The sequence below is a fragment of the Styela clava genome, chromosome 15 (assembly GCF_964204865.1).
Source record: "Styela clava chromosome 15, kaStyClav1.hap1.2, whole genome shotgun sequence".
In the NCBI taxonomy this organism is placed as follows: domain Eukaryota; kingdom Metazoa; phylum Chordata; class Ascidiacea; order Stolidobranchia; family Styelidae; genus Styela; species Styela clava.
In genome coordinates, this window is record NC_135264.1 from 3,919,406 (window position 1) to 3,941,862 (window position 22,457).

General features: G+C 35.5%; 2 protein-coding genes across 4 annotated transcripts; both read left to right on the plus strand.

Moving 5' to 3' along the window:
* Nucleotides 1-1,926: 1,926 nt before the first annotated feature.
* On the plus strand, nucleotides 1,927-4,392 carry LOC120334362 (uncharacterized). Its single transcript, XM_039401864.2, has 4 exons — nucleotides 1,927-2,198; nucleotides 2,513-2,663; nucleotides 2,741-2,856; nucleotides 3,577-4,392. Exons 1-4 carry the CDS (start codon nucleotides 1,947-1,949, stop codon nucleotides 3,886-3,888), a joined length of 831 nt encoding a protein of 276 aa, XP_039257798.1. The 5' UTR covers nucleotides 1,927-1,946; the 3' UTR covers nucleotides 3,889-4,392.
* A 4,075-nt stretch (nucleotides 4,393-8,467) lies between these two features.
* Nucleotides 8,468-18,698, plus strand: LOC120334166 (uncharacterized). 3 transcript variants are annotated; one of them, XM_039401618.2, is made up of 30 exons: nucleotides 8,468-8,728; nucleotides 9,340-9,527; nucleotides 10,873-10,920; nucleotides 11,030-11,128; nucleotides 11,396-11,431; nucleotides 11,781-11,816; nucleotides 11,914-11,958; nucleotides 12,294-12,371; nucleotides 12,550-12,588; nucleotides 12,676-12,708; nucleotides 13,101-13,148; nucleotides 13,416-13,523; nucleotides 13,725-13,778; nucleotides 13,859-13,912; nucleotides 14,053-14,160; nucleotides 14,357-14,410; nucleotides 14,507-14,560; nucleotides 14,689-14,733; nucleotides 14,950-15,003; nucleotides 15,404-15,457; nucleotides 15,726-15,779; nucleotides 15,990-16,061; nucleotides 16,150-16,185; nucleotides 16,352-16,429; nucleotides 16,775-16,976; nucleotides 17,146-17,253; nucleotides 17,531-17,611; nucleotides 17,693-17,770; nucleotides 17,860-18,036; nucleotides 18,206-18,698. In XM_039401618.2, exons 2-30 carry the CDS (start codon nucleotides 9,357-9,359, stop codon nucleotides 18,310-18,312), a joined length of 2,211 nt encoding a protein of 736 aa, XP_039257552.2. In that variant the 5' UTR covers nucleotides 8,468-8,728; nucleotides 9,340-9,356; the 3' UTR covers nucleotides 18,313-18,698. The 3 variants fall into 3 exon arrangements, with proteins under 3 accessions (XP_039257552.2, XP_039257553.2, XP_077976765.1); XM_039401619.2 differs by having other exon boundaries at nucleotides 9,343-9,527; XM_078120639.1 differs by lacking the exon at nucleotides 8,468-8,728 and having other exon boundaries at nucleotides 9,327-9,527.
* The last annotated feature ends 3,759 nt before the right edge of the window (nucleotides 18,699-22,457 follow it).

Below are 22,457 nucleotides of genomic sequence, written 5' to 3' on the forward strand. Positions count from 1 at the left end.
TGTGTCTGGAGCAGCTTGGGTTGTTTCTTGTACCACTTGTCACATGCATTTCCCCCCTTTTATTACTCGGACCACTTGCACTGATGATACTTGTAGTACACTCAAACCACTTGTATATATCGTTGCATTTGTACTGAATATCAATATTCTCTCTATTTACACCGTCTGTACCACATTTACCATTTCTCCCGTTTCCTATTTTTACCTTTACCCATTCGACATTTACATAGGCAAAATAGCATAATGATTGACAGTAAGTGCACAAAACATTTGATGAATAAGATGTAGGTGCATAAATTCACCTGTGAATGAGACATAAGTGGAAGAAGCACATGTTGAATGAAATGTAGGTGGTAAAACAATATAATTACCAAATATACTAACCTATAACTACAATTTTATAAATTACGCAGATCAAACACTGCGCTTTTTTGCACCTGTGCGCACCAAAACGCCTGCAGGGACGGACTACCGGTAATATAATTTGTTTGATAAAAGCGTTAAAGCGAAACTTTGCAGAAGTACTAGGTTGCAAAGCAAATTACAGTGCAACTGAGTCAAGTACTTTAAAGTGTTAGCATTGATTCTAATGCCACGCCATTATGCTTTTGAATCACGAATATCAAATTCTTATGTTCTAGATTCTAGAATACTTGTTCGTCAAGCTGAACTAATGATCACTGTAAAATAGTTCGCAAACAACAATTTTATCCATGTCAGTTCCTTATAACCCAAATGATAATTAGATATTATTAAAATATCAGTATCGGAATACCGGCTTTTTGAAATATCGGCTTGTCGATATCGGATCGGTGCCGGATCGATGATAAAAACGGTATCGGTAATGCATCTATCGACATCCAAATTTTTGAATTGGGAAATATTTTTTTATGAACAGTAGTTACAAAACTTTAATTTAACCAGGTGTAGTTCACATCAACGCCAATTTTCACAACCTTGGGACAAGTGGGACATATTTAGCATGAGGTCCTAGCTAAGTCAGAGGCAGTTGAGCAATAGGCAATACAGTTAGTATTTATTACAAATTGCTTTTCAGATGTGAAAAAAAGGGGGCTTTGAGGTCACATATGTCATATAACACACACTAATAAGCAAATCTAGTACAAATACACAGCTGCGCCAGACTATAATAGCGTCTATTGACTGGTCGTTCTGGCGATCACAAAGTACGTCGCCATACTTTCCACATCTAAGAAGGAGAAGTTTTAGGGGTACGAAAGTATATTTTGACTTGTTGTTTGATCGTTTGTGGACGACAGCTTATCGTCTGCTGTTAAACGACGAGTAGCAACAGCATCGCCTCGACTGCCTAATATCTCACGACTTTGTGAGACTTTTCAACGAGACAATGTCTTTATTATACAACGTATAATATGTACCATTCGGTACATAGACTTATTACCAATACATGAAAATATCTTTACCAATTGTGGAACTGAGATAAATTTTATTAAATTTTGATAATCATTGAGGAATGGCTCGGACTATCGTGAAATAAACAAGTTATGACGTTTTAGTATTTTGAGAAAGCCCAAGTCAAATGGTTGATTATCTATATAAAATGGTTCCACTACATTTGAACCCGTAATTTAAACCTACGACAATTGCATCTGCATACTATTGCACCTATGAAAATTTGCACCTACAGATATTTGAACCCATACTAACCCTAATCCATGGATTTTAGCACCTGTATATAGATTGAACCCGCTGATATACGGGTGAAAATGTATGGGTTCAAATGTACGTGGGTTCAAATGTGCTATCACCATATAAAATGTTTATGCACGTTGCCCAAGTAGACATTATTCAATTCACATTGATCAAATTTAGTTAAACATTAACTTGGCAAAGACAGGATCGACTAGCATGCGGCTGCGTAGATTTAGCAAACATTAGCAAAATTCAGTACGCCTGTCAGCAGTATGAAAGTGATATCAGCTGGATTTCCCAAAACTGGGACTAAAACAATGACTGTTGCTTTGCAAATATTAGGATTCAATGTTTATGATTACATGGAAAACACTACGATTTTAGGCAACGATTGGGTAAAGATTTTCAGAGATGGATGGACCACCGAAGATTTCAAAAGAATGTACGAAAATGTAGACGCGGTTTCTGACCTGCCTCCGTCCTACTTTTGGGAGGAAATTCATAAAGCTTTCCCGGAAGCAAAAGTAACGTGATACTGTTTTTTCAATGTTTCTGTAGTCTACAATGCTATGGAAACTATTCCTTTATTGGATGTAGCGACATCGTCGTTAATTTGTTTAACAACTTTATAGATATTATTAGGTAGCCTAATTTAACAATAATATTTCCAAGCATACAAAGATTCGACTCACTAGCATTGTGATGAATCTTATAGAGATGATTGCATAGGGGTTTCATAACCTATGTAATAGGTAGTGTAATTCATAACCTAAATGTAAATCAGGAACTGCGTCTGTTTGCATTGACGACAAGTGAATTAAATTTATTATTTCTACAGATTATTCTGAGTATCAGGGATGAAGACTCGTGGTATAAAAGTTTCTTCAAGCAGTTTACAGCCAATGAGTCAAGCTGGGCGTTGAAAATAATGTCACTTTTATCACCAACTGGCTATTGGTCACTCAAGATAATTTACGATCATTTCATTGGTAAGTAGCCTATTTAAAAATAAATTCCCAGTACTTTATTCTCAGTACTATACTTTAACTCTCATCAACTTTTCTAGGATCTGTGATTTTCGGTTTCAGAGATTCATTGCTCTGGAAGCCATTTAGTCGATTATCCTTCAACGAACAACTTATGAAATTAAAATACAGAACGCACAACGCAAACGTACTTCAGGTAATATAATCATATATTTTGAAAATAGTTATATGTTGGAATTAGCTTAAATTTAATAACAAAATCTCAATGAGACAAATTTGTAACAAAGAACTGCATTTGCAATGCACAGAGCGAGGTCCAAAACAGGTTTTTGATTGAGTTCAGGCTATTCTTAAAACTATCTATTTGGGTATTTTGTGTAAGTGATATATTGTGTACAGATTATAATAAATAATTGTTTGTATTTATATGGTTTTCATATCAGATTTTACAAATATTAGACATTTTAAAGAGGCATTAAGAAAATCTACATTTTACCTATTTGGCGCTTGATAATTTTATAAACGATGATGATTTAACTAAAGAAGTCTTTGCGTTGCCTGAATGCTACGTCCACTAATTGAGAACTCTTCGTTGAAAGCTAAGTCGAATCTGCAGAAGCGTTAAATTTGAGTCATACTTGCGTTTTTTCCATGATAAATTTGCACTAAATTTATAATCTTATTTCATTAATTGCAACGCTTCATTTATGAAGAAAATTAATCTACGCGAAGACGTACATATTTGATGAGCTCATACGCTCCCCTGAAAAGAATTAAAATATTCAATAACTGTTATATAGAAAACAGTTATGCTCGCCAACATCATTATTTCTAAGATTCTGAAAAATATGGTAACAATTACAGAATAATTGTTCTGTCTTAATACTTTTCAAAAACAAACTTTCGTATTTTACAGAATGCACCCCCTGAAAAACTTCTGGTTTATAATTTTCACGAAGGATGGGAACCTTTATGCAAGTTTTTAGGCGTTCCAGTACCAGATGTTCCATTTCCTCACAAAAATAAAGGCGCGGATATTTTAAAAGAATATCTTGCCAAGGATTCAATTATGATCAAGATCGAGAAAGAAACAATGTTTTCTATGGGTATCATTTCTGTTCTTGGATGTATTGGGGGATACTATGTGTTCAAAAAGGGACCGCGAAATATTTGGAGCTCTGTGAACGACGTAGCCAAAACTATGTGCCAAAAAATCAGACTGTCTTAATTTTTAAACAATTTAGACTGTATCATATATGTGATTACTTTGCAAACTCCAAACCCATACATAATTATCAATTAAACAAGAATAGGAATTTATCTTGGTTGTATTCTTTATAACTTTTCTCATCATTGCAAACTAAAAATAGGAATTTTATGAAAAAAAACTTCAACTGGCTTTTTGAATATAGATTAAACGCACCTTTTTGATAATGTAATTTATTGCATTTTGGTTGCGCTGAGTCTCAAAGAGTCCTGCGCTGCACGATACCATGAACAGTTCGGTAAAATGATCATTTGTCCCGTGGAACTTTACTTAAGATTTTGGCTATTGGAGTACTAGATTCATTATTTGGATATATTGAACGTTAAACTGTGTCACTATGCTACTTCAATCTCCACAATAATTTGGGATGTAATGTTTGAATATATTTTTCTGCGTTATCTAACGAATTGAATTTGACTCTACTTGAGTCACAAATTATCAGTGATTCGACTTGAATTCAATAAAGTATTGAAAACAAGTTTTCAATTAATAAGCATACTAAATAGAGATGTACCGATACCACTTTTGTCACCGATACCAACGAAAAACGCCGATACCTATACCATGTAATTATTAACTTAAGTGTTCGGGGCAGACGGGTTGAAACAATAATCTGTGATCTGTGATAATATTCGCAAAGCCGATTATTTCAGATTGGAATAGCAATATTTCAGATAACATTCGTAGACTGATCTAATGATGTATAAGTGTCGGACTTTCTTCCAAATGTGTACATAGCGATTGCCTTGACAGAACAATAACAAAACAAATATCCTCGGGGAATGACAAATAACTACGCGGCCTTGCATTTGACGCCTTCCTAGGGGGGCGTGGTCCCGCGTTAAGAACCATTGCTCCACGCTACAACAAAGGTTTGTGCAGCAAACCTAGACACAAATGAAACTTGGAAAGCTAACCAGATGTAAGTTTGTCGGGCGGGAGCACAATGTTATTGAACACGAAATGGACCTATGGATCGTTTTGTCATTTTATATTCTTATTCTCGTTGGAAACGAAGTGTACATATGGATCTTTTTGTTAGTATATTGTTGTTGCTAATCTTCTTGTTAGTATTTTTTCTTCTCTTCTTAAGTAAAAATCGTTTTGTCATTATCTACTGAACCAATTGCTTTGAAATTTTCAGTGGTTAAAGATTTTTTTTGTCAATAGAAGGCTATTACTTTTTATTTTTTTTAAAACTTCCTGTATGCTGTGTGCGATTCGCTTTTCTATCTGAAGTTTTGTGTGGCGACGCAAACAAGATTAAAACTGAAAATAACTGCAGCGGTTCAGCGACCGCTGTCAGCGGATCTCGTGTTCAACGAAAGTCGACTGATCTCGAGCTTAGCGAAAGTGGGAAGTTTTTGGACACAAAATGTATATATGGATTGTTTTGTTATTACGCTGTGATTGTTCTTGTTGGTATTTCTGGACACGAAGTGTACCTATGTATCGTTTTGTTATTATGTTGTTGTTGTTGTCTTCTTAGAATTTTTCTTCTTTAAAAAAAATAGCTTTTCTTTTTGATTAAATTTCAATTGAAGCTATTGCCCTAATTTATTTCAAAATTTTCTTTGGGCTCTAAGGGTTTCGGTTTATTTTTTGTGCTATGACGTCATCAAAATTAAAAACTGCGCACCTTGTCGCAGGCTGAGCTCGAAACATAAGAATTGAACCTCCTTCACTTCAACTCGTTTACAGACATGAAAACTGCTGATTCGAAATAATCGTCAGGAGTTACGTGCTTACGTTATAGGTATTTGTATAGTTTCTCTAATCAGTATTAGGTTAGGACATTGTTTCATAATAGGACAGCAAACGAATCATATTAATGCGTTGCAACGTTCCAGGTAATTTCTGTCCAATTAGAGAAAGCGACGGGAAGCATCTGTAATTTGCCGCCTTGCTTGTCAACCCGTCATTCGGAATTCGCCTAACATCAAAGTATATAATCACATCCGAGTTGTTGATGTCGCACAAGATTTGTTTTTCAAACATTTTTGTAAAATCCAATCGATCGTGAATATTATTACTGATAAAAGGATAGTAAAATTGGGGACTTGTAAACGTTTAGTTTTTGGTAGACTCTTGATTTTTTTAGTCCGTAGTTGGTTAGTCTCCACGTCGCATTCCGGAAATTTGACAACGCTAGCTAGAAAATTAAATTGTGAACCACTCCCTAGCCGTTTACATTCCCAAATTTCAAGTTGCACGGTCTGTTAGTTTCGAAACATATCGACGTCAATTTTGCAATCCAAGGCATTGATGGTAATAAAAAGATCATTGTTCACTAGAACGAATATACAGAAATATTAAATTATTTGGATTCATCGTGAATTAGGATCCTACATCGTCATGTCCGTGATCTGGCAACCATGGTACCAGAGGACATGATTCCATCAGGTTTCTAATATTCACTGAATTCTTTATGAGTCCTGGTGTATGTTTAGATAGGCTAACAAACGTTGATGGATGCACGCGAATGCACTTCATTATTTAACAAGTAAAGATGTGTAGATTCAAGAATTCTCGTTGCCGCTACGTCACAATTTCGCCTGTATCCAGGGAACGAACAACTTTATCCAAAGTTTTCAAACTTTATTCAATCCAAAACACGGTATCACAAATAACACAGTAAAAACTGATGAATCAATTATATTGCATCGGCACAATCTGCACATACATATTGCCATGTTTGGTGATATCAATAAGTTTCAAAGTACAAATTGAGCATTGGTAAATTGCTAGCTTTACAAATAAAACTCAGTTTTGTGATCGGTAATGTGCACTTCTGCATTGTAAAGTTTGTAAACAAGTAGGCCTAAAGTATAAAGGCTAATGGTCAGCAGTTCTTCCTCAACTCTGCCTGATTTTCCTTTTGAAATACTAACAAAATCACTCATGTTCGCTAAACTCGTTTCGGTAGATGAATAAACTTCAGCAAGTGGTGTCTACCTCTATTGTTACGTAACAACCAAGGGAAACACTACGTAACAGAAAGTAAACGATATAGAGATGTAGAATGAATATATTGATTCATACAAACAGAATTTGGAATAAGAAGAAATAAAATATTTACAATAAATACAATACGTAGAATATTCAATCATAAATTAGTTATGTTTAACACAATTCTGTGAATTTTCGGCGCGCACTTAGCGAATCGCCCACTTTGGAAACCGCTGTCGTATACAAGTAATCAATAAATCGCTTTTACAGAACACCAGGTTTTCATATATAAATGAGATTTTGAAATTGCGACGGTATTATGCTTAATTGTGGCTTTTAAGCATTTGAGCTCAGAACATGAAACGACCATCCCACCCGTCCAGATTGTTAGTTCGAAGAATATAGCACGGAAATGCATGGGATGTCCGGCACGGCATGACCGGCATGGGATCTAGCGGCAGACAGCATCACATAATTCGAATTACGTTACATTATAGTTAGTCTAAAAACTATACAAATATTTGGTATGAAACACGCATTATCTTACAGTTTTAATAATGCTTCTACTGTCGCCATAATAAACAGTTTTCAACTGATTTAAGTTAATAAAGACTTTGCGTATTTTTAGTACATGTGTATGCTAATCAAAAGGGAGCAATGATAAAAAATATATGGACACGGAAGCCAATGAATATCTCAAAGAGCCTAATTTAAGATAAAAAAAATACTCTATTTGCAACGATAACTTGACATTGTCCATCTGACGCCAAATTTACTCAATGTATCATGTAGAATTTAGATGGTTCATGGTATGCTGAATTTACCTAGTGAGACATTTTCATTGGTATTTAGCGTTCTTTGTAGTGATTTCTGTTGAAATTTACAAAAATACGACGATAAATTCTTCCACTGATGCATACCCTTTTTTATTATCCAGACAGGGTTTTTGACGTCATGCGGTAAGCCATATTTGCCGTCTGTAGTTTTCCACGATGCCTACTTTTACAGATACAAAACATGAAATATTTTTATACTGTATGTTATACCATTTTGAATTCAATTGCTATAGTTCTATTGTATAGGTAACATTTATCAATCTTCAGGCTTCTCCTTCCAGTGGGTCAACATTTGGTTTATTTCCTTTATGCGAAAATTATTCCTACGCGACTTAAAATTTTAATTTCAATGTCTAGCACGGATAATAAGCCGTGATTAATGTTTCGTCGACATCCCTTTTTCTAAATACAAACATAACCAACAAGCCTTAATTAAGAACAAAGTAATTGACATGTTTGAGCAAATATTTGTAGACCTCTTAGGTGACCAGAAAATCCATTGTCTCGCGTTCGAGTTTGTTTTTCGCCTCTTTGCACCTCAGTGGTAAAAACGCAAAAATTCTAATTCTGCAAACGTTGCAATTTGCATGGCCTGTTTAGCACGGTAATATTATCTCTTCATTTCCACCCCTACAAGGAAAAGATAATTGCGTTTTTCGGAAACATTTTTTCATATGTCGTGCGGTCACGGTTGGTGAGCGGCATCACTGTAAAAAGCGAGGACGTTTGGGAATTTCAAAATTATTTTACTTTATCTTTATAGGGTAAAGTGAGGGATTCTTTTTACCTTGTAGACCTTCTGCTAAAAAAAAGAAATATTTGATATCTTATAAGAGCATAAAGTCTATGTTCCGCCTGACGAAGTTTGAAGCACGCAGACGAAAGATTAGTAAGCTGTTGAAAAGGATCAGGTTATTCAGTGCGGGGCGTGACACGCGCATCACCCGCACTCAGGAGCAGTAATTAGACAAAGGGACACAAGAACTCCATTCTACCGGCGCAGCGGCGAATACCAGGTAAAGTTAAATGTTTGTTAATAAATCTATAAGTTTAACGTAAGGTTGCAGTTGACAGTAATATTCTGTATGCATAAGAAAGTTGTGCGTGAGCAAGAGACGTTCAATTGAAAAAGTTAACAATTACTTTTAATTTGATATTAAATTTTCTCGTATCAATTTTCTTCTAAAAGATCGTTACGCTTTCTCAGTAACATTTTGTACATTTTCGGCCAAAATTATTCTCTTTTTCAAACGATTTGATTCTGCACCAGACGGTCTCGCATAGTTTTGTTTTCTTGTGTTGGGCAGAATGTAGGAATTTTGTGATATTTCAGTAAGATAGACAAAAGTATTCTTTGCCTTTATTTGATCGATGAAACTATTCAGGAGTAGATATGCACAAAAGAATTGAAATCTACAAAGAAAAAAGCGAGGTGTATTTGTTAATAATAAAACCAGGGCGTTTTCAATCAAATCAAGGAAACAACGATAAATGAGTGAACGTTTTCATATTGTTGAAACGTTGTTTTTTCTTAATGGGGAATCTATTATTCAGCATTTTTCAGTAAAATAAGCAACTAGCGTAGATTTCAGTTCTTGCAATTATATTTAAACATTTTTTTATGCAGCAGCGCAAAAGGTCACGATGCGTTTCTACGTGACAATTGCGTTCTGTCTGGTGGTCGCGCTTTTGGGCGCCGAGACTGAGGCGAAAAAACGGAGCAAAAAGAAGAGCCAACTAGTTGCCTCGGCTGAGTCTAACTCTCTAAAGAGATTGAAACGTCAGAGGGGCGATGAACCATCACCACCATCAGATGTAAGTTTGCGTTTCTGATCGATTATTTTTTTTTCGTCTATCTGGTTTTATGCTAAAAAATTATGCAAGGCCCGGTGCAGCGATAAAAATGTCGTCAATAGTCGACTTATACAAACTGCCAATATGGCAACAAGGCAACATATTTTTGTTGTAAACGCTGAACCAATGCCCGACAAATCACTAGTACGTTGACCGAATTCGTTGCCAGCTCACCCTGTCTTGGTTCTTTAGAAATACGAACTATTTGGTTGCTTTATATCTTTATCATTTCATTAGAAATTTAAAAGTATAACTCAAGTTCTTGCTCCCAGGATTCGATAATCTATCGCGGAAAATTACCGAATCCCTAATCTCTTGGGAGACTGTACATTAAAGAGCGCAAATGAAAAAGATGGACTCATGTCACACATTACTAAAAGAAACAAAAAATTATCTTGTCTGAACCTAAAACTAACTTTGGGAGAAGATCGTAACGCATATTTATTGAGTCGTGATATTTTGCTCAAAGCATATAAGTATTAGGAAATACTTCATCTCTACTTTAACTCAATCAAATCAGATTTCCAACAAGGACTGAATAGTCAAGTATAAGTTAATAATGATCATATATGGTTGTAAATTCTCGATTTTTAACCGTATCATACATTGATTTCCACAAAATTTCAACGCATTATTTATAAAAGTTGGCAATTTATGCTTTTAAAAATTGTCACTCGTGAATATATGATGACAAAAAGAATGTCTGGCCATGAAAAATATCTTTGGAAAAAAATTTGTTGATTTTCGAAAAATTTATTTTCACAGAGAAACGTAAAATAAGGCTCTCACTCAGAATTTTTCACCAACTCTTTGGACCTGTTCTATAATACGTGGTTTTTTATTTCTTTGTCAACGTGGCAATTTTGGATCAAGCATGGCTCATAGTTGAATTTTGCAAATTGTTTTGAAAATAAGCAATTATTATTCTGGAATGTGTTCGGTTTCCTCGCGCTCATAGCCAAAGTTTTCAAGACATTACGGTCTGTTGGCTCCGTCTATCTCCCTAACCGCAGATTTAGTCAGTTTACTCTTGAAAAAGTGTGTAACTTTCTTTGTTCTTAAGTATTACTATTATAGTTGATTTGCGTTATGCGCAAATTCCACGAGTCTTTTACGAAGTATCAGTAGGTTCAAGCGGGTTTTTGTTTTTCACAAATTTTAGCGTTACAGGAAATGTTTTTTTTATAATATTATTTCCTTAGGTCTAAAAAAAAAATTTTCTTGCATATCACTACAATTTTTCATGACGTCATCAAAATATATGTCACCAAACAATCAACCTATTTATCATTGATTTATTTTACAGTGCCCAGATCAATGCCCCGCAGGTCCAGCGGGCGAACCAGGAATTCCTGTGAGTAGAATATTCTGATGTTTTTGTATTTAGTTGCTTGATTATTTTATTCATTTGTTCATATTTAATATATCATTTGTTCATTTATTATTATTCTGCTGTGTCACAGGGATTCGATGGATTAGACGGGGATCAGGGACCTGCAGGGGAACCCGGACCCAAAGGAGAACCAGGTCTTCCTGGATTTGATGGACTGGACGGCCAAGATGTATGTACCCCCATATTTTCATTAGTTATTCCGATTACGGCTGGTCTGAAATAACTCGGAAAAAGCATTCCATTTTAACAAGAGAAATTTAATTTAACATTAAACATGGAGGCTACGGGGTTAGACAAATTTTCTAATAACACAATGAAACATTTTCAGTTAAACAACTTCCTAGTTTTTGTAATACAAAAATATAACCAAAGCTATATAAGGCTGTTCGAAGTATATGCATTTCGTCACGCAATCAAATCAATTTTAATTTTCCAGGGACTAATTGGTATACCAGGTGAATCAGGACTTAGGGTGAGTAATTTATGATATAAATTAAAATTTTAATTACCTTCACCACAAAAGACTTGCCTACTAAGGTATATGAAACTCTCCAGAGATTTAAACTCATTTTACTCATACTTTAAACAACACAATTTTTCAGTAAACTACCAATGTTCTTAGAAGAACGTACGCAAGTTTATTTTGGTATTCATGGCTCATGCTTTTTATATGGTCAAGTTTGGTTGAGTAAACGGATTGGCACAGCAGAATAAACTAAATTAGTTCAACTGTTTATGCAAAAGCGGCTTTAAACAAAAACACTTGGCGCTATTTTCGTGATAAATGTAGAATATAAAAATTCATTCATTTTATACCACAGGGATTTCCAGGACCCGAAGGACCGCCTGGAAGGAATGTGAGTTGGTATTGTTATTTTCAGTATGATACTGTAGAGTGTACATGGGATAATTAGGACATTAAAACATTTTGAAATTTTTCCTTTTTCTTTCTAGGGTGCAGATGGACAGAAAGGTGAACAAGGTGCAATTGGATTCCCAGTAAGTAATGAAAATAATATATTTCATCTTCGAAAACTTATTTGAATTTAAAATTTATAAAATGAGTCTTCAGAAATAATTATACAAACAAATATTGTAAACGTGTCGGTCTCGATACCCCCAAAAAGAAAAGGCATTGTACTGGCCTAAAACTGGGAGTAATTAACTCAATAATACAATGTCAAACATCTTCAACCCAATGGGCCTCCCTGTTCTACAAAGTCTCGAGTAGATTATTTATTGTTTAAATGAGACCTCGTGTTTAAACCCCAAAGACTTATCCTGATATTTACTTCCTATTCGAAATGTCTCAAAGTAATCCGTTATAATTTTAGGGCAACGGCTCAGTAGGACCCCAGGGGCCAAAGGGCAATGAAGGAGGACCCGGAACTAGAGGTGCACCTGGAAGAAAGGTAATTTTTTTGTTATTTTATTACCAGATTTATACATATACTATTTGATCCTCAGCGTCTGATCTGACTTTTAATAAATTTGTAGGATAATAAGAGTTAAAGTAAATAGTTAACTTTTTTGTGAATATGCAGCAGACTTCTATTGTAGGGATAAATATTTCATCTCGTAACTTTTCAGGGTTCACAAGGAGAGAGAGGTCTGCCTGGTATACCTGGGGTAAGTAACTTTCACAAATACTAAAGATTGAATAGTAGATATTTATAATTTTTCTTTTTTTTTATAAAATATTTGTTTTATTTTCAGGGTGGCGATGGCGGATCCGGCGCTTATCCGGTTGTAAGTGTATTCGATAATATTTACAACATTCCAATAATTTTATATGCCTGTGATCTTTTGGTGCTTAGCTAACTGCACACCCGGCTCTACATTTGTAGCCTACTTATATAAATATTAATATTTACTTTGTTGGATGCTGTCAATTATAAAATATTGTGATTTATTTACATTTTGAATTTTCTTTGCGCCTTTTCTACTTTGCTATATTTCTGGTATATAAATTCGACTGTAATGAAACATCGGACGGCTACAGTATTTAAAATAAATAAATACATGTAAATTTACCGCAATTAAATGAATATAAATCAATCATGACGTACTGAAGATCGTCTTCAAAGTTGATTTATCATCTACGACCGCTACGACTTTAATCTTGCTTTATATTTTTGCAGCCTGGACCGCCTGGACCACCAGGACCTCCCGGATTTTCCGGAATTAAGGTATTTATGTATATAATTTAATATACTTTCTTTGAAATTTCGAAATGTCTAACATTCCTTTTTCCGCTGCACTATAAAGAATATCTGATTTCAAATGAATCCAAATGGGCCGATTCCACTCAAGTGTAGAATTGTATGAAGGCAAGATCTCTTTTTTACAAACAAGAAATTTGTGGAGATGTTTTCATAAGACATAAAGATTATAATATTTCTGTTGGCGTTGTCATTGATACATTATAATATTTGAAATTTCATACTCATTTTTAGGGACACAAAGGATATCGTGGACACATGGGACCTGATGGTAAACAGGGACCAAAGGGTGAACCAGGACCCGAAGGAGTTCAAGGTCCTCAAGGACCAGGAGGAGAAACGGTAACTTTGCTTAATCTATTCACATCTTGTGTACGAAGGAGATCGAGGTAGTAATAATATAGGATTTATTTTGCGTATCGCTACAAAATAGGATTTCACTCTCAAGTTTAGCATTCGACTTGTTTTGAGTTTTACTCTTTCAAATCATCTGCGAAATCCTAGTAAGCAGTAAGTAAAGTAACATGTTAATTGCTTCTACAGGGACCGAGAGGACCTCGTGGATATATTGGCGAAGATGGAAAGAAGGGAGATGAGGTGACTTATTTTTTTTTTTTTAAATAATATTTGTTTATATTACTACTTGAAATGTTTTAAAAATCAAAAATTTTCAACAGGGTGCTTCTGGACCACCAGGAGAGCGAGGCGCGAATGGAGCACAGGGAGAACAGGTGAAAAAAATAATCAATGTCAATAATAAAATGTCAATAACCAAGTTTTATGAAACAATAGACAAACTATTCATCATTCTATAAAAATGTGATCAACGCGTACACAACAGTTTTTAGAAGTATTTATATCCCCATTTTAGGGTGAAATGGGACCTGCTGGAGTGCCAGGCGAAACCGGAGCCAGAGGGGTGCCTGGGCAACCAGGACCTAAAGGAAACCCTGGGCAGACTGGACCAAAGGGAGAAGAGGTTGGTACTTTAAAGTTTAGTACAAAATTAAATTAAAAACCAAATTCGTGAAATCAGGAAATTTTTGTCACACACAATTATAGTTATATTATAATAAATTCTGATGCATTTGCTGCAAATCGGGTTATCAAAAGTTAACACTAATTTGCATAATTAACTTAGTGTAAGATTTTCAAAATATTTTTGCTTTTTTCAGGGTTCAACCGGTTTGAACGGCCAAGACGGAATTCCAGGAACACCAGGCGAACGCGTAAGTTTTATTGAGCCTCAGTCCACTGCAATACGGGAAATTTTTATTTCAAGAAAAGTCCATTTACTTATCAATTTCTAATGTTTTAATATTCAGGGATCTCCAGGAGCTGCTGGCAAGAAAGGAGAAGAGGGAAGACCAGGAATCCCGGTAAACATATTTACAAGCGATATCTTGGAAGCGATTTATTTATTTATTGGGATATTTAATGATTGTTTTGATTCATTTTATCATATCAAAGAATGAACTTTATAATCAGATACATTTTGTTTATGCAGGGATCGAAAGGAGGCGAAGGAGCTGCTGGACCCGCTGGAGTTCCGGTAAGTTTATTTCACTTGTCTGAATGACGTGACACGAAATATTCGATTGCATTCAAATAAAATATTGGACTGATTTTTTTCTGCGGTCTTGCTTTCACTAAAAGTACAAAAAGTACTATAAAAAGCAACAAATGTAATTCTAAATATTTTGTGTTGTGTTGAGTGTTGCGAATATTACGATTAGACTGATTTTAACATCATTATCCATTTTCACAGGGTGAAAGAGGATCACCAGGTCAAACTGGAGGAGATGGCAAGAAAGGCGAACCGGTTAGAGTTTTTACTGACCATGGTCAAGTCCATACAAATTCATCATCTTTAAATATTAATGATGCTTCTTGACCTAAATTCGTGCCAATGAGTTTATTGCAGAGAACATTCGGCTTTTCCGATTTAAACACTAGACGTAAATTGAACACCTGAGCGAAAAATTACTCTAAATCTTCTAACAAATACCAGCACATATATATTTTCACGTATATATACTATCCAGTTTCAGCTGACACTACGTCACACATCTTATCTGGCAATTTGCAGAAGAAGAAATGAATTTAGTTACATTAGTTACAAATAGGTTGCAGGTTTCTCGCAACATTACTATACAAAATTCCATTATTTTCGATTTGGCCATATTTGTTTGTTCTAAAGCCATATTTGTTTGATTTATCAGGGACCTGAAGGACCCCAAGGTATCGATGGCGCACCAGGCGATCGTGGATCACCGGTAAGAATCATTTCGTTTTACAATAAAAATAATCGGAATTGCACAAAAAAAATGCGGAAACGACACTTGTCTGTTCCAGAAGTGAAGAACTAATACACATCCGAATCATATTTTTTTCTGAAATGTCTTTCAAAGTGTTGATAATAAAGTGAAAACTGATTTTATTTTCGCAAAAAAAAAAAAAAATTCTGATGTTAATTACATTACCAACTTAGTGAAATTTAAGAATCGGAAAATAAAATACTCAAATTGAGACGTTGATTTTCAGGGTGAAGTAGGACCAGAAGGACCCCCAGGACCAATTGGAGGCAGAGGCCCACCAGTAAGTTATTGAATATTACATTTATATATTCTTATTTGTATCGCATTTTATAGGAATAAATCTTGAACTGATTTATTTTAATGTTAAATTTAATTTCCAATTAAAATAAGAATTAAACTTTATATATATATGAAGACTACATAAAATTTCTGTTGTTTAAAAATTTTAATCGGTTTATTTTACTAATTTATATTTCATATTTTTTAAAAGGGAGAACCAGGCGATCAAGGAATTCAAGGTAAACCTGGTGAACGAGGATTCCCGGGAATCAAAGGACACAAGGTATTCATTTTAATTTTCACATTAAAAAATAGTACATAATTTATAATGTCAACGTGTATTTATGCTAATATTTCTTTTTAAATTATAGGGAGCTTCAGGACCAGGTGGACCAAAGGGAGAACCGGTGAGTTAATAATATTAATAATAATTTTTTTATCAACTCTCCGTCTCGTCTGATCTATGCTTTCTATTTTTATTCTTTGCCAGTGCATTGAAACTATTAAATGTTTCTTATAATTTTATATGGGTACGCAAAAATGTTAAAATGCATTAATTCTTATTCTACTCAGGGCGAGGATGGTGTCGAAGGACCAATTGGACCATTAGGACCAAAAGGTGAAAGTGGAGTACCTGGAGAAAGAGGACCGGTAAATATATTGGAGATAGATAATTTTATTTTAGAGTAAGAGAGATGTTATAGAACTTGAAATGTGTAAATATTTTACAAGTCAAAACATATGACACCAAAAAATTGTGCAAATATACTAGAAAGAATCGACTACCCTCTATATATTGATTTGTTCACATTTCTATAAACAAATATCAGCGCTTTAGAAGTTGTAATGATCCAACAACTAATTTAAAAAAAAACGAATGTTTTGTCGTTCGTCGACAGTTATATACTGTGTAAAACGTGGAGTGTACATTCATTGATACTCATTGAATAAAAAATAAATTTGAAATGAAATTAATTATGCGTGCTTTGGATTCAGCCCGGAACACCTGGAGAACATGGTCAACGTGGACCCACTGGGCCAATTGGTCCCGGAGGTCCAGAAGGTCCCCGAGGAACTCTTGGAGAGCGTGGATACACAGGAGAACGTGGACCACGCGGAAGACCAGGATCACAAGGCCCCCCTGGAAGACCTCCAAGCGAAGATGTAATAAGAGAAATGATCAGAAGACAATTGAGCGGTATGTTAATGGCTTGCTATCAATACCTTAAAATAATTAAACTACTATGACAAACGTTTTTGAAATGATGTCATCGTGACGCAAACAATATTTTATTCTAATGACATAAAGCAAGGATCAAAACTATTAGATTTGCGGAGTATTTTACGCTTTTGACTACTTTTTTTAGGCGTGGTTAGTCAACTGACCGCCCAGATGAGACCTCGTGGCATAGTCAGAAACGGCGAACCCGGGCGACCTGGACAACCGGGAACACCTGGTATCCAAGGAGAACAGGGTAAGTATAAGCATGAACCCATCATGTTCATACCAAACTGATTTTGTTCATTAGTGATAATATTTAGTTTAAAATAATGAAATATTGTGTTTATCAAACTGATAAACTGATTCTTCCTTAATTAACTGAAATTTGATATTACAAACAATAAAAATGTTGTTTAACTCTCATAAACCAAGTTTTATGGATGCAATGGGGATGAACGAAAAATTCATGTTTTGCGAACATTTTTTTTTATATATATTTTCACAATATATATGCAATTTTGTCTTCCTAGGTATACCAGGTATTGAAGGAAAGACTGGAATGCCGGGTGAAAGAGGACCACCAGGTCCTGAAGGATCCAGAGGTCTTAAAGGTACTTGATGAGTTGATTAATCAGATAATTTATCATTAAAAATGTTAATGTCCCTAATTTTCCCCCTTTTCCACTTTTTAGGAAGTCTTGGAGACAAGGGAGAGAGAGGATCCGTTGGCGTCGGACTTCCTGGACCACCAGGTCCAACGGGAGCTGAAGGTTTGATCCATTATGAATATTTTATGAATATGAAAGCTGAATGTCGAATCGGAATATCAAACACAATAAATTTTCATTTCATATTACAGGCCGACAAGGAGAACCAGGGTTTGGCAAAGACGGTCGTGACGGTGCACGTGGTGAAACCGGCTTGCCTGGTCCTCCGGGTTATCCAGGATCACAAGGTGTAATGGGTCCGCCAGGATACTGCGACCCTTCAACATGCCTTGGGGGAAGAAGACCATCACAAGTAGTTGACACAAAAGGTAACATATGTAGGCTATTTGAAAGACTTTAAAAAACGTTAATACTTATTAAAATATATATTGATTGAAGTCTAAACATCGCAATGCAGAAATAAACCAATTACGACATTTGTGACTTCTTTCCTGAACAACAATAAAAAATGCCTGATTTAATGTATTTACACTACAGGACCTAAAGGCCCCGACAATGGAGAAGACATTGGGCCACCAGCAGATAATAACGCTCTAGGTCGTGATGAAAGTTCTCTCCCGCCTTTGGATGCAATAAATTTTTAACAATACCCAACTCGAAAACAGAAAAAAGAATTTTTCCTGACGGACTCGGGCAATAATCGCAAAGTATGAGAGGACAAGCTAACTTCAAAGTATATAGATGAAACGAGTTGTTTCGTCAGAAGGAAGAAAACATTATAAACTACTGTCTTTGGCAGCCAAGCTGCTGTTCGATTTTGTAAGACCTGACAAAGCTTGTTATATTTGCTATCACTGTCATCGTCGTCATAATATGTTGTATTTACGCTTATCTATATATTGTCATCGTCATCGTCGTCATCTTTCAAGTCATTTTGTTTTTCATTTTTTTTTTACTTTTTTATATTTTTCATTTGCCATATTCTGCCAAGTATACCCCAATTACGCTTAATAAAGTATACAAAATTTCATTTTCAATTTTCTCTTCAGTAAACCTCTATGGAATTGAGCTTATTGTAGGTTGGTTTTGAGCGTTCGACGAAAATTATTTATATTACATGGTTTCACAAATCATAATTATGATGTACTGAAACCAGAAACTAGCATCCTGATTCTCAATGAGTTGGTATACGCTGGCCATACACGCTATAAAATTATTTTTCAATTCAAATCGGAAGCTGACTATGAGTAGATTTGATGAAAGAGAGGTGCAAAGGTTAAACAAATGTCTGTCAGGTCATTCATTGTAATATATTTTTCCTACGAACTTAATTGCTTACCAGATGGACTTAGAGTACTTATAACGACAGATACAACTGACCATGAAAGCAAGCAAGCATAAACAATACCTAGAATTTACCATCATTAAAATCGCAGAATGTTTACGCAATCGCAAAAGTCACATTCTGTTAAAATATATTAGATCTCACAACCGCGACATCGCGATACAGTGCAATTGGACGTAAGTTTCTGAGGGTGTTGCTATACTCATACCTAGCTTCAAAAATAATTTGGGGATAAACAAAATGCATATGCTGTTATATATACATTAGAATAAATAAATTGATGGCCAAATAAGAGTAAAATGTTTGTTTTAATAATCAAACTAAGAAACCAACGAATTCGAATTTTCGGTGCTTGAAGATGGGTGAAGTCTTCAAACAGCAATCGCTTCTGTTTTTAAATACGGGTCCGATATTAACCCAAAATTGTGTTAATTTTATTTTTGGGAAACACTGTTTTGATATTTAACATTCGTGGCTTTCTTCCAATATAGTCCGCCATCGTCTGGAAAATCTAGTTGCCCAGCTATAGTCTCACCAGGCCATATCCAACCAAAAAACTACCCGAGGCCGCGAAGTATGTTTCAGTTTTGCGTCTTCACGGAATAACACGTCTCAAGTTTTATTCCTCAAAATAATAGGATTGTGAACAATGAATAATAGTTTCAAGCAGTAATAAAATATAGAGAGCACGGACGGTTATTACTCCAACCTATTTTTGAATGTCATTTCCCAACTTCCTAATATCGACTGGCATCTTAGGAACCCGCAAGTGAATATATATATTACTTAGTGATATTGTCGTACTTGAGTCAACTCAATCTTCTTTCTTTTTGGACACACAAGCGGGTTGTTCCTATTGTCGCCGCAACACCCAATGCCAATGCCTCAGAATGAAAATCTTATCCCCAACAGCGTAATTTTGTAGAATTTTTTTTTTATCTTCCAGTGGTATATATTCTGCAGAATGAACGCATTGTAATTTGAAATTGTGGACTGCAAGTATCAAATTAAATTGAAGGTGTCATCAACATTTATATCTCTGCCAGGCTCGCGGGCTATTTAGAAAAATACGTTAAAGCTTTTTCCTCTAGTCTACGTCTTTCGTCTACGCCAGGGGTCGGCAAGCTTTTGTCGCTCACGGGCCAAAATTAACGGTTGCAAGTCTTGGCGGGCGCACATATTTATATTTTTAGGATGTTAAAAACCGAACGGATGACGGCTGAATAACAATCTTTTCACACCGATCAGAAATTTAAATTTTAAGCAGCGCGCGCAGACTGCGACAATTCGTGAACTTAGTCATTTTACTTAGAGAAAATTTTTTTTAAATGACATTTATGGTGACACTTTTTGTTGCATCACGCTTGATACGTTACGTTTGACATCACTAAATGGGAAGCATTTTCTAAATCGGAAACTAGATGAAGCCAAGATTAAAACATTGGGAATCACTAATCCGAGTTCTCAGCTTGTTCTTTGCAATGTTCACTTTCAAAAATAATTGTTCGCATGCATGTGTAGGCCTACTCGTCCAAACATCGATGTGAAATTTTTCGCATGGTTTGTCAATTTTGTATTGAGTTTCCTTCAAGAAGATACTTTTTATAAAAATCAAGAAGTGATCAATCTCTCGAATAGAGTATACCTATATTTATTGGACACGTTTAGTGGACATAACGATCGTTTCAAAATTTTGTTATTATTGTTATTTGTCTCCATCATTTTTAAAAAATCGCTTTTCTCTTTGAATACTGGACCAATTGCTTTGGACAATTTTGACCAATTTCAATTTTCAGTGGATAAAGATAAAATTTTTCTCCAGAAGGCTATTACTTTTAGTTGCTATGACGTCATCAAAATTATTGCCAATGGGTGGCACTACGTGTCCATATATTTGAGCATAGCTCTCTTGTTTCAAAAAATTTCATTTGAATATTTACTGCGCCATTGAACCTCTGCACTTAACATCAACTTTTCTGCGTTTTTTTTAAAATCTAATTACAATTGAATTATAGGCTTATTAAATGAGTAATTGTAAATTATATAGCCTACTTGTTGGGTTATAATATAATTTAGTCTACACATGTCTCACAATAAAATCCGTTACGTAAAGGATATATATAATCTTGAAAACAGCCGAGTCTCTTGTCCTGCTGAGATACCTTCCAAATGAATTTTGTCACTTTTCACATATTTATCCCGGGGGAGAGGAGAGCCGATTTATCATATACACAACGACTAACATGCATGTCATGTCGGGTATGGTCTTTATTTGTTTTCAGAATCATGGACTTGATGGCGGAAGAATCCGTAACTGACCAGCGGTTACGTGAATCACCCTACTCCGGCGAGGACTCCAGCAATTCTCAGACACACAGCTATCCCCCTCATGGGATTTGACCCTGCATTCCCACGCATATATATACGCTAACCGTTTTGCAAACCACAGTTGTGGTGCATTTATTCTTGATAATTTTATATGTATACCGGTGCGCTAACCGTTTCGCTTTATTTATTTTTTATTTTTCATAAATGTATCCACAAATTTTCTCGTGATATGCATCATCGCGCACAGCTCAATCCGCCCCAGTTTTGTTTCCGCTTACTCAATCTGTTGGTTAAAAGGCTCGGCTGTTTCATTTTGCGTTCGCGTGTTCCTTGTTATTCGTTAGGCTTCCTTGTCTGACAGTGGCAGAGTTGGGGAATGGTAAAAGCGGATAACTATGATTGTTTATTTGTTTCAAAATGTAGCGTTGCCTGCGTAATAATTTATCGTATAGATAGACACAAAACTGCAAAAGCAGAGACGTGATATGAGACGTTCTTCGTCTAAAACCTGAAAACACAGTTGCATGACGTCAGAATCAGGACATGGTGATACAGTGATATGGTCAGTAGAACGGGGGGCGAAATTCGTGATTCACAAATAGCCTAGGTTTTATGAATGATTACAATACCATATTGCAGTATTGATGCTGCACAGCTAACTCACCACTGCTTCACTGTACCGGTAGGTAACGCTACGGTACTGATGCAGTGATGCGAAAATCGGGTCTGGTATAGTTTAGTACCACATCCACTTCTAGTTGGCCTGGCTCAACAATTTTTGCCTATGTCAATCCTAACCCCCACTTGACTTTGTCAGTGAAAAATTACGTCATTCCGACGTCACAGTGGCGTAATATGGCCCACCGAAGTATGCGGATGGTCGTCCAAAACGCGCAGATGATAACTCGAAATCGAGCAAGCGATCACGATAGGAGAGAGATCGCCGGCTTTAGTAAGTTCTTATCGGCGGCGCAGATGCCATTTCGGGCGATCGTAATCATACTTTGGCAAACCCTATGACGTGATGGTGACGTCGTAGTGACGTAATTTTTGGATGGCATAGTCAGGTGAGGGTTAGGAATAACATATGCAAAAATCGTTATGCTACGCCCACTG